The sequence below is a fragment of the Pantherophis guttatus genome, chromosome 2 (genome assembly GCF_059756535.1).
Source record: "Pantherophis guttatus breed Tessera chromosome 2, ASM5975653v1, whole genome shotgun sequence".
Taxonomy (NCBI): Eukaryota; Metazoa; Chordata; class Lepidosauria; order Squamata; family Colubridae; genus Pantherophis; species Pantherophis guttatus.
In genome coordinates, this window is record NC_142064.1 from 41,934,270 (window position 1) to 41,947,687 (window position 13,418).

General features: G+C 34.8%; 1 protein-coding gene across 1 annotated transcript in view; it reads left to right on the top strand.

The window, feature by feature from the left end:
* Positions 1–13,418, top strand: part of ADGRV1 (adhesion G protein-coupled receptor V1) — a 277,279-nt gene that overhangs the window by 137,062 nt on the left and 126,799 nt on the right. Inside the window, exons 57-64 of the mRNA XM_060690619.2 lie at positions 420–602; positions 1,513–1,692; positions 4,063–4,227; positions 4,908–5,025; positions 7,270–7,393; positions 9,529–9,667; positions 10,258–10,443; positions 12,360–12,592. Of these exons, the coding sequence (XP_060546602.2) occupies positions 420–602; positions 1,513–1,692; positions 4,063–4,227; positions 4,908–5,025; positions 7,270–7,393; positions 9,529–9,667; positions 10,258–10,443; positions 12,360–12,592 (1,328 nt within the window). The remainder of the gene's footprint in view (positions 1–419; positions 603–1,512; positions 1,693–4,062; positions 4,228–4,907; positions 5,026–7,269; positions 7,394–9,528; positions 9,668–10,257; positions 10,444–12,359; positions 12,593–13,418) is intronic.

Consider the following 13,418-nt stretch of genomic DNA (forward strand, 5'->3'; position numbering starts at 1 on the left):
CATGATAAAGAACAACCACTATCAAAGACACTCTCCATATATTTAAATGAAGAAATAGAAAAGCTGTAGCATTTCTCATAAAATAGGCCATTAATAATTAACTCATAAAATAGGTAATAATAATTAACTAAATAATTAAGTAGAAGCTTTTATTAAGGGAGGAAGCTCTCAACTATTTTGTGAGAAAATCCAGAGGGAGAAAGTGGGTCTATTTATGTATGTGATAAATGCGTTTGTACTTTTTTTATTACTACTCTCACTTTGGCCTAATGATCCCTGAAAGAACAATTCCTAACTCCTAGAGATATCCTATTATATATAATATATTATTTATTATCTCTCGTTCTTTCTCTTCTTCCCCCTCCTCCTTCTGAAATACAGGCATTATTATATTTTTAATAAAATTGTTCTCTTTCAAGGATATGAACAGGACAGTGGCTGTTTATGAAGTACCACCACCAGATAATATTCTGAAGCTGTCCATTGTTCGGAAAGCAGGAACATTTGGATCAATAAAACTTGATTGGGAAGCCACACCTGCCTCTGCTAGTCTGAAAGACTTTTCACCATCATTTGGAAATCTTATATTTGCTGATGGGCAAGTAAGTAACATATTGACAAATCATCCCCCCCCCACATTTTTTTAATCATCTTATTCTTATGATTATAGTATGTTCCTTTTAAGATAATTGCTGGCTAATAATCACAGGATGCTTTTTCCCTTTCTTCCCTTTTAAGTACTTTAAAGCACATGTCTATGCATAAATATTCAAAAATAAGTGTCATTGACTTAGTGAGGTCTGAATAGATTTTAGCCAACAATGTTTGTGGTTCTAATACAGGGTGGCAAATAAGTTCCTTTTTTGATGCTTGATTGCGATTGGAGAGTCACTAACATATACTCATAAATGTATTACCATTAATTGCTGCAAAAATGAGAGCCTCATTGAAATCTGAGTAATGTTCATATTAAAAGTATTGTGCAACCTACCAAACTTCTGGAAGTCGGTATAACTCTATTCATATTTTTTTCTGAGCAATTTTTCTGTTTTGGATATATTATCTAATGCAATTAAAGTAAAGAAACAATGCATTTTTATATAGATACTGTATATTAAAAATGAATATTTTATTTCTAAATGTGCCAGTGAATCCTGCTACATGTAGGGGTTTTCCTACTTCTTTGACTAGGTGGACTTTGCTTCAGAACCCTGTACTATTTCGGAAATAGCTTGTAGCACCTTGCTGCTTGTCTTTAAAGGACAGTGGAGACTATTTTGTAAAAGAGTTTTGTGGTATGTTTTTAACTGTTTATGATATGCATTATGCCAGACTTGTCTTCTTTGAGGTTCCTTTTATCTATTTATTAACCAAATTTATATATTGCCCACCTCACCTGGATTTTCATTTCCATTTCTATTTTGCCTCACAATTAAATCTAAATGACTTGAGCTTGAGCATGCTCATGGTACTTATTTCATCTTTGTTTTTATTTTTAATTTATTTCCTAAGGTTACGGGAGTGATAGAGATCACTATCATAGATGATGATGAGGTTGAATTTTTGGAAATGTTCACTGTTACCTTACTCAGAGTGACAGGTGTTGCAAGACTAGGTGATGATGTGCAGGTGATGGTTACTATTGCACCAAATGATTCACCTGCTGGAGTTTTCAGCTTTGAAGAAAAACATGTAAGTGAAAGTAAGATAGTATATTTATTACCATATACCCTTTGATCACTTGCATATGCAAACCTTAATAGATAGATATGTCCAACTAGATGTCCCAATCCAGATAAGAACAAAAGTGGTAGTAGATATAAATAATAAGCAGCTGAAATTAGCCAAGACGTTTCCAAGAGAGGACATGTTTTCACAATACACTTCATCCAATGCACGGGGGGGGGGGAGGGCAGGAGGGGGGGAGAAAGAGAGAGAGAGAAAACCCATATATACATCACCAAGTAGATATCTGAAAGCAAAATGTCTATTTAAAACTACTCCATAAATCTCAAAATACATATCATGTTGGATATTTTTCATTGCATCATATGTAGATAACCAGATGTTATTCTCCTTCACATGACTATATACAGAGCAATTGATTTTTAGAAACTATCCAGGTTCTGGTACAGAATATTTTCAGGAGGGGATGTATAAAGGCTTTTGTGATGGAGGGGGTCTCGATGGACCGTAACCTTATCTCTTTTACAATCTACTAGAACAAATGAGCCTCACGAGCAGTTTACACTAAACTGTTTTTATTTACATAAAATAAAACAAGGTCTATTCAAAAAGAATATTAGATGTCATTCTCTTTCTTAAGTGTCCTGTCAGCTCTCTGGTGCAATCGCTCTATGCGATTGGAATTTGGGCTTTTCTTCCTCAGAAGGAAGAGGCTTTAGTGACTTCAGCTCTGCCTCTGATTCCGAAGAGAAGTTCTGCTGGCAAGCATCTTCTTTTATACTGTCACAGTGGCAGTTAGGGGAGGGCATAGAAAATCTCGGGAGATTCAAAGCTAGGAGCTGCTTTCTGATTGGCTTCTTTAATTGTCTAAGCCAAAGGCCATTAGTAGGCACAGCAACTGTGAGGGAATTTTCTCTCACAGCTTTCACAATGGTATACACATCAACTTCCTTTAAGTGCTTTGAACAGCAGTTATAGATTCTTTACATGACTTCTATCCCATTCCCCTATCCCAAGGGGGACGTAGTGCTGGATAATTTTCCTCAATAAATAAATGAACAAGTATAATTTTTGACTCATTTGTTAATTGGGTTTTCTTTAGTTAGTTTTAGGGCTAGTGTGGAAAACAGATCATGTTTTAGATCATGTGTATAGAAAAATATTGAAAATTCCAAAGAATTCACAAACATCTAAGCACCACTGTAGATTATCCATCCTACCTTAGTGTTTGTGTTCAGATTTAAATAAGGGGAGCTGTTCTACTTAGTATAATAGTAGCCACTTAGCAAAATCTAGAAAAAATGGTGCAGGAAAAAAACTCTTTTTTTCCCTGGCAGGCTCTGTTGATAATTGGGATACCAAAAGAAGTGTAAGCTATTTTAAGGACCTCTGAGTGTCAACAATTGGTTGTAAAAGTAAAATTGAGATTAGGCATATTTTTTTAGGAGCTTAAGTATAAATTCCACATAAATTGGTTTCAAAGCTGGCAACTCTCACATTGGATTAGCAGAAGTGATACCACATGTTGTGTGCAATAGTTGTTTTATCAAGTGATCGTGTTTATCTAACAGATAGACCTGTGTTTGCACATGAAGGTGATAAATGGGACAAGAGAATAAATAATGCTGCTGCTCCTGGAAGCAGAATTATTACTATAGCTTTTCATATATAACAGTTTTGTTAATGAATTTATTGTGAAAGAGGATGTTTGATAATTAAACACAATTTGTAGGTAGAATTCTAACATAAATATATTTTGAATCATCCTCAAATTAGTCTTTGTTTACTAATTGGAACAAAAGAAAGATACTTATGTTCACATGAAAACGTCACTGTACTATACTGAACAGACTCAATGTTTACTTATTATACTTATAATTTATAATTCTTAAGGACATAGAAGAAACAATTGGATTGCTTTATAATTGTAGGCTTTATTTGAAAAACCAAAAGAAAAAATAAATGGTCACAAAGTCTACTTTATTTCATTATTTATGTACTACAATTATTTTATACCGCTCTATGGTGCAGCTCTGGGCACTGTGCAATAACTATTGCTATTAATCGGCTTCTTTGAATGACTGCTTGTTTGAATCAAATCATTTGCCATATTACAGTTTTTAAAAAGGGAATGTGAGTAAACAGAGAAAGTCCCTTATGCAAAGATCCTCTTTAGTCTTTTATTGAGAGAGGCTGCATGTGTGCATCTCTCCTGCTTGTTGGCAGTTTCTGGCAACAGGTACTCACAGGTATGCTGCTGGTTCCAGCAATGGATCAAAAGTGCAATGTGTGAGACATAAAGAAAGCTCAACACTGACATATTTTGCTTGTTATTCAATATTGGTCTCCCTAATACCAATGCTTTTCTTGTTTCAGGTAACAGTGAAAGAACCTCAGTCAATACATGATCCCACAGCAAATGTCTTTCTTACTGTAAGTCGAAGTTCAGGAGGCCAAGGAGAAGTCCAGATTCTTTGGAAACTTGAGGAGTCAGCTAGCTATGATCTCACTCCTCTCAATGGTACTCTTTTATTTTCTGAGGTACAGCCCCTTTTTCCACCTTACTTTTTAAATTTTGTGATATTATTTATTGTTTTATTTTAATTCAAGCTTATGTATATATGTCATATTTTATGTATTCTCATTGCTTTCTTTTTCATTGTTCTATTATTTTGCTTCTGTTTTGTTTGCACTTCTCTTCATTTCTTTCTTTTTATTGTTGTAAGCTGACTTGAGTAGCCCCATGGCAAGATAGGTGGCAAATAAATTTAACAAACAAACAAATAAATTCATTTCACAAATAATTTTTTAAAAACTGCATATTTTCTGTGGTTAAATAATCTATCAGATTTATTCAAATAAAAAATATTGATGTGAACCTAACATATTTGCACTGTTAGCCACATGTACAAAGTAGAAATGCAAATATACAATTATGAATTTGATATGACTCTAGTATCCTAAGAGAAAAGCTCTTATTTTTTTCCCCCTATGTTTTAGTGATTTTCTCCTGTTTAACAACATTGCCCACTGGATATATTTTTAAGAGGGTTAAAATTCTATGCTTATCTCCTAAAAGATATTAATTTAATTTAGTGTTTTCCTCTTTTGAAACTAATTTCATTTGATGATTTCAATTTCATTTAATATTAAGTTTTCCTTTTTCAGTATACCAAATTATAACTCTAAGATATATAATCATCTTTTCCAATTTTATGCAGATGGAATCTCAGAAAACCATAATTTTGCATGTAATTCAAGATGATGTTTTGGAAGGTGATGAACATTATTCAGTTCATCTGGTGTCTACTGATAACACAGAAATATCACCTGTAAATGGTAAACACACTCATTTAAAACAGCATCCAAAGCTGTAATTGCAGCAATGCCAGACAGGTCTAATTACCTTTATTTTTTTCCTTTATCTGCAGTGCTTAGAAAACTATGGGATGCCATGATTAGATTCAAATAAAGATAATACAGGGAACGTGGCTTGTTGACTTTATTCACAAGTTCTCCTATGTTGAAAGACTAATTTGTACTATATCGGAATTGTAGCATTTTTGAAAAGTGTTTAATTCTTAAATAGAGGTGTTTTTTTTTTTTTACTAACTAGTTACATTTACTATTTGAGGCTTTTGAAAACATGTGTTGAGGTTAAGATTGTTTTTCAACTATAGATGCTTAATGTTTTCCTGAATATTGGCTTTGATTCCAATATTTCAGTGCCCAACTGTACTGCAAACAGAAAGAACAAGCTTTTGATAAGTAGATTTATTGTGGAAGAATTAACAAAGCCATAATGAAAGAATTTGCATGATTTTTATGTCTCAAATACAAGCGCTATTTGAAGAGAAATAATGGTTTAAATTCTTACATCACACTCCCACCCACAAGGTTTTAATTGACTTAAATTACTTTATTATATTATGTTACATTATTTAAATTAAATTTAAAAAGTGGATCAAGGAAATTCTGTGGATATAGTAATCTTAAACTTAAGTAAGATATTTGATAAAGTAGACCACAGACTATTGCTTGGCAAGATAGAACAATGTGGGATAGACAGTACCACATCAGGCCCTATACAGCAAGATGCAGTTCAGTAGTGAGAAAAGATCCTGCACTTAGGAAAAACCAATGAATAGGTACAAAACAGGCAGTATCTGGCCTAACAGTAGTGTTTGTGAGAGGAATTTAGGTGTCCTGCTGCATCAGCGCTTAAATATGAGTCAGCAGTGTGCTGCATCTTTCAAAAAAGTCGGTGCTGTCCAAGGAAGGCTGTGATAGCTATCTTCCAATATTTGAAAGGCTGTCACAGGGAAGAGGGGGATGATTTATTGTCCATAGCATCTGAAGACAGTACAAGAAGCAATGGGTGGAAGCTCATCAGAGGGAAATCCAATCTGGAAATAAGGAATTTCCTGACAGTGGGAAGAATTAATCAATGGAACAGTTTGCCTCCTGGAATTGTTGGTGCTCCATCACCAGAAGTTTTCAAGAAAAGATTGGACAAACATTTGTCCAGAATGTTATAAGTACTCCTGCCTTGGGTAGGAGGTTGAACTAGAAGACCTCCAAGGTCCCTTCCAGTGCTATAATTCTACGATTCTGTGAAAAGTTACCTTACTAGACGAATTATAATTGGCATAACTAGAAGTTACTCCTTGGACAGAAGGGACAGTTTCACCTGTCCTTTGCTTTGGAAATAAACTAGACCAGTGGTGGGTTTCAAATTTTTTTACTACCGGTTCTGTGGGTGTGACTTGGTGGGCGTGGCATGGTGGGCCTGGCAGGGGAAGGATACTGAAAATCTCCATTCCCACCCAGCTCCAGGGGAAGGATACTGTTAAATCTCCATTCCATCCCCAATCCAGGGGAAGGTAACTGCAAAATCCCCATTTCCTCCCGATCACTGGGACTTGGGAAGCAAAGAATAGATGGGGGCGGGGCCAGTCAGAATTTTTACTACCGGTTCTCCAAACTACTCAAAATTTCCACTACCAGTTCTCCAGAAGTTGTTCCTATAGGCGTAATGACTAACTTCTTCAATTAGAATGAGGAGAACTAGTTATAAATCCACTTTCAACTATGGAAGTTCATTAGCTTATTTTGGAACAGTCACTACTTTATAGCCCAAATTCACAAGACTTTTGTTGTATGATACAAAATCAGAGAAAGGAATGATATGTACACCACCTTGAGATCCTGAAGAAAAAGCAGAATAGAAATTTTAAAAATAAACAACTATATAGCTCTGGTAATTAACATATGTTGAATTAGTCTTCCAAATAAAAATATAGTATTGTATCCTGAATGTAGCTAACATTGATTATGCTGGGTAGGTATATTGGGAAACTAATCCAACACAGTTGGAAACCATCCGATTGTGTTCATTAAATATTGACAGTTAATAATGGAACTTTGCTAATTTACTTTTTTTAAAGAACTTGATGGTAATATGTTGAGAATAGAATGAAAACATGTAATTATGTAATAGTTATCATTATTGCTTTGTGTTATGATTTTAAAAGAAATCTAGCATCAATCAACTTTTATTGGCAATCTCTTTTATGTTTATAGGTATAGCAACTATTACTATACTGGCAGATCAAGGAGCTTCTGGAGTTGTTGGATTAGCTTCACAATCCACCCATGTCCTGATTGGGGAACCCGTAGGAAAATATAATGGAACTGCTTTTATTGGGTAGGCAATAATTGAATTTTGTATCTTCGTTGTAAAAATCATTTGTAGTTTGTGTAAGTATTTAACCACAACTCTAAAGGTGTGTCTTGATAGCAATTATCTGCTTTAGGGTCATTAAAATGCTCCAGGTTTTCAATGTTGGTTCCTTTATCCTTTGGTAGTTTTTGGTATATATATATAAAATAATTGTAAATTTTCCCATTTATCATAAAGTACAGGTAATCCTTAAGTTGCGAATGTAATGGAGCCTGCCCATTCCATTTGTAATCCGAGGATTCGTGGGAGTGAATCTCGTACCTTGAATCTCCTTTCCCCCACAGGTATTTCAGGGTGGGGAAGGCCATGGGGGGGGCCTAGTGATGGAACAGGCCACTTGCCTAAAACCACTCAAGACCTCCTCAACCCACTGAAATATCTCATGCTCCCACAGTTGCTTTCCCTCTCCCCTCACCCAACCTGCTGCACTGGGTCACTTACCTTGTGAAGATCGACCAAGCAGTCCCCAGCCTCTCAGCCACATGCCCCTCTTCCGCAAGCCTTGCCCGGCACATTGCCAGCTGAAATAGAGCTTCGGGGGGGGTGGGGTGGATCTTCCCCCCCCCCCCAAATGCTCTGTTCGGGCTCCAGAGGCCTCACCCGGCACGTTGCTGGCCGAAATGGAGCTTCTCAAGGGTGAATGTTGAAGAGCCTCTGCAGTTGTTAAAGGGGAACAACAAACATGGTGCTACAAGATTCGTAGTTTCGGGACTTGTTAATAAACGCTAGGGGGTGCTTATCATGTAACTTCGAACATTTGCTAAGGGAACGCTCATAACCCGGGGAGTACCTGTATAGAGCTTCTAAAAACAACTGAATGTACAATGCATGCAGAGGGACACTCAGATATAGTTATTGTAGACACCAGGCTATCATGGAGACTGAGAGATCGAGTCTTGCCTTAGGCACAAATTCAATTGGATGACCTTTAGCAGACATTCTCTTCAATCCTAGAAAGAAGGCAAAAATGTTGATGATGGGCAATGCCCAGCCAGGCAGGGGGAGGCCTCAAGTACAGAACTAGCCTCAAATCCTTGCACAGCCTCAAAGAGTCCAGAATTGATCCTTCTTTATCTCTATAAACCTTATCTATCTATTCCCAGGTGAAGACTGGCAGTCTGGAAAGATTCCTATATAATAGGCAGAATGTAATTATAAGTAACATCTGGTTGCTTGTGTCTGACAGTTGCCAAAATAACTGTAGAGGTTTGCTAAGTAGTTGCTAGGAAAAAAATATGCCTATAAATTCATTGGCATCTATACATGTTTTGGTATAAAATCTTCAAAATTGTTGAGAATGTCTTACATTAACATCTAAAAGGATAATGCTAATTATTTCAAAAATTAATTATTGTAATTACCAATAAATATTTAAATATGAGTTAATTATATTTATTTTAATTTTTTACAGTCTTTATTTCTTTTTTAAAATAGCATATTTGAGGTCATTACCTCTTTTGAGGGGAAAAATGTGTTTGAAGCATATGGATCATTCAAGTTATACAAGTCATACTTTTAAAACAACTTCAGGATGAAAGTTTGAAAGGATGAAAGCTTCTTAAAGCAACTACAATATGAGCCTGAGAAATGTCATGCTTGATTTAAAGAGATGTAGGCAGATACCACATGGTTTTTTTGCATATGTTCCAAAGTACCTTTTTATTTTGGTAAAAATAAGAACTATTCTGCTAGATGAGAGAATGTAGCAGTTTTAAAGAAAATCTGGCCTAATATGCTCATGACACAACATACTATATTGTTTTGGAAAAGTTCTTTCCAGTGATATCTTGTAATACAAAACACCATCAGAAAACTGTAGAATTGGTGGCTCACAACTGCAAATCATATGTGTGAATTATTAATACAAATAAAACAAAATATTTTTATATTTCATGGTTGATTCATATAAATTTAGATATGGCTGTTGAATATACAGTAAATTTATTTAGAAAAATATCAAATTATTTTGTTATTATTCATAAGGAAAGAAGAAGAAAACTGTGCAGAATTGGTTGAAGTATTTGTACTTGATATCTGGGAATGGTATTGGACCAATACCGAGTAATATTTTAAACGTGATCATTTATTTTTTTTGGCAGTCTAGTTCGTGGACCAGGGATCTTTGGAGAAATCACAATCTCCTGGATTATAACATCACCTGATCAAAAGGAATTTGCTGATGTATCAGGAACTGTCACCATGAGAGATCAGCAGTCTGCTGCTGTTATACTGATTCAGGTATAAATTGTTTCCAGTAGTCAGTGCTGACTTGGAGACACAAGTACAACTTTAATATTAGGAATGGAAGTCCTTTGTTCTTTTTTTAACATTTTTGTTTGCAGTTTGTGAAATTCGATCACTACTAACCAAATGATTTGAGTCATATTTATTTATTTAAATTTTCAAGCTTGACTTTATTTTATGTGTTACTGCTTTTAAGTTGCCTTTGGTAAGATTTTTTGGGAGGTATTTTTTTTTAAAGGAACTCAGAAATCTTTTAAAGAGGAACATAAAATATTGTTATGCATTTCCTGGTACAGTGCAGCACTGGTAGAGAGTCTTGCCAGCATATTTGTATTGGTAATGTTAACATATCATCCATAGATAATAGCACTATGTCTGCTGTGACAGTTGGTTTTCTAAGATAAGGAACTTTTTGCTATACCTTATACTGCCTCATTATTGTTTGACAGTTTACCTTTCCTTAGAGGACCTTGTTATTCAACTATATAACTTGACTCAGACTTAATAACAAATATCTGTTATTCCACGTAGCATAGTGAATATTTCTGTATGTTTTTCAACTTAATGTGTTCACTCTCATCTAGGCTCTCGATGATGATATCCCAGAAGAAAAGCGACACTATCAGTTTCAGCTGACTGGTATTAGCAATGGCGGAATCATAGATGAGGCAGCCAAAACAGCAAATATCACAATGGCTGCTAGTGATTTGCCATATGGACAATTCACATTTTCTCAAGAAGTACTGCAAACAACAGAAGAAGAAAAATGGGTAGGCAGAGTTTAAATCCTAATTTATTAGAGCAGCTTTTCATACATTGTGATTTAAATTCTGTCTTGGAGATTAATGCCAAGGACTATAAGACAATAAGTGTTCCAAATATTTAATTTTACTTTTAATTCTATTTTAATTTAGATATCAATTATTCTCTGTTTAATTAAATTGTGTTTACCAGAGAAGTTTCTGAGATATATTTTTCATGTTATATTGGGGTGGGGTTATTGCATGAGGGACTCACAAAAAGAAAACATACGGCCTTTTAGCTTTCTAGTAATCTTTGGACAATGGGCAAGTTTTACATATTGGTTTAAAAATACATTTATTTCAGTTCAAAATATAGTGGAAGTTGCTAAGGACCTGGTTAAAACTATAAAATCTGATTCTTACCAAGAGAGCTGACAAGTAGAATTTTGTTTAATACTTTAATATATTTATATATTTTTTCCTTTGCAAAGCATTTCAGAGCATTTACCTCAAAAACAACAATGCTAACAGTACTTTAAAGCAGTGGTTATCAAATCACGAGTTGCAGCAGAGCAGGAGATTGCTCTGATGATGTTGAATGATGGTCACATTTAACTTACTTCCTACTTTGCTTTTGTAGACTTGCAGTGGGTATGCAAAGGCAAAGTGGGAAGCAAATCCTACAGCCCTGTAATTGGTGGATATTCCCACTTAATGATGACTTCTAGCTTAGCATGCAGTAGTCATCGGTCCTTTATTATAGCCAAAGTCCACAATTCTGCTTGCAGTGTTATTTTTGTCTACAGGAATGTATTGTTAGAGAAGTTCAGTATTTTTATCTATTATTTTAAAGTTCTAGTCTTTCAAAATGAAAAAAGGGGAAAATAAGAGTAAAACTAATGTTCTACTATTAGCGTTGATACAAAAAATAAACCTAACTCAAGAAAATAGATGACTATGTATAGCTCACTCAGTCGAATATTGATTTATTGCCTAATATAAACCCCAATTAAATTACATAAAAGCTTCCAAAGATATCAATAAAGAGCTGAATTTTCAGTACCCAAAATACCCAAAAGATTTAATGATACCCAATTTCACATTTTAATTGCATAGTTAATTGTATCTTTTATTGTTTTATGAATTCTTGTTTAATTGATGATTTTATTAGCAATTTTGGTAGTGTATTAAATAGATAAGATATGTCTTAACAGATTTTCCTGGTTAGTGACTCTAAATTGTTGTTTTTAATTAGGTTGTGTTTTTATAATATTATGAGAAGTTTCTAAATACAAATTGTCTCTGACATTTTGATATTTATATATTATTTTGAATGGTTCTTATATATGGTAGCTTGTTGAAAAATACACTGCAAGATAATAAGTTGTTGTTATTATTTTCTTTGTAAGGATGAGAAAGGTTATGCAGTTGCTTAGCACACCATCTAGTGTTCAAAACTGTCCTAATTACTCAACTTATTTTCAGACCCCAATTTCACCCAAAGTTATTGATGTTGGAATTAAATTTATGAAAGTTGAAATCATTCCTTATTTGGAATCAATTTCAAATCACTATGTATTCATAATATGAATACATAAAATATGTACTATTATATCATTTGCAAATTTGCAATGTGCATATCTTCTATTGGCTGAAGGTAATCAATGTTTATAACACACTATAAGAGTTTTACTTTAGATCAAAGAACAATAAACTGCAACAGTCCAAATGGTATGTTTTTCTACTCTACTAGAAAATGGATATCAGAGTTAAATTATGTTAGTAGAATTCAATAACATAAAATTTTTAAATGCTTTTCCTGAAGGGGCTTGGACTAGAATCCTTGTGGTCCCATCTAACTCTAGAATTCTTTGATTCTGTGCTTTACCTTTAGAGAAATCATGAAGGTTCATTTCATCTTAGAACAAAATTGTCTCCAACAGGCTAACGTCACAGTTATCCGTTCTCATGGATTTTACAAGCAAATTCACCTTTTGTATAAGATGTTGAATGGTACTGCAGTGGAAGGCTCAGATTTTGGTGTGACTTCAGGAGAGCTTATTTTCAAACCCACTGAAACTGTTAAAACTATTTATGTTGAAATCTATGACGATGATCTTCCAGAAGGTCCTGAGGATTTTTCAATAGTAATTACAAAAGTAGAATTACTGGGAAGGTAAAAAAACAAAAGCCGTCTTATAGAACAATATTGACCAGGGTCATTAAATATAAAATACTGTGTAGAAAATCTTGGTATCATAGTTGATTTTGTGATCAAGATCTAAAGTAAAATTGAATTTAACATGGATGTATGTTATCTTATATTTCCCTTGCAAACCAGAAATGTAAAAACCAGGTTCATTCTAGTAGTAATAACTTGTAATTTGGTGCTATTGCTGAGTCAGTTACAGGTACTCCTCAGGTTATGATAGTAATGGGGACCAGCATTTCCACTACTAAGTGATGTCATAAAGTGTTATACCATGTGACCACATCGCTTAGCAACACCAATCCCAGTATTCCAATTCCCATTGCCACTGTTAACTGTGACTATATGAGTTAGTAGGAAGAGATGGGACTTCCAGGCAAGCAAGTTGGCAGGTTAGAGATGCAGGTTGGAACTATATGAGAAGGGAAGCGCTGCAGGTGAATGCTAGGGAACGCAGATGGGGATTGGGGCTGTGGGTAGGTACTTGGGAGTGTGACATGGTTGGTGGGTGCTAGGAAGTGCAGGTAGGTGCTGCAGGTGGGGGTGGGTGCCACAGGTGGATCATAGAGGGTTCCACAAGTGTGGGTGTGCTATGGGCAAGCAGAGTGTGGCAGCAGTAGAGGGCGGTTGTAAATGGCTGGCCTAAATGTTGATCACATAACTGCAGGAGCTCTGCAATGGCCGGAACTTCAAGAAGCATTAAATTCATTTCTTCAGCCCCATCATAATGAGTAAATAAGAGCATATAGGGACATGAATGTACTGCCTTATTTATTTATTATTTTTCTCTTCA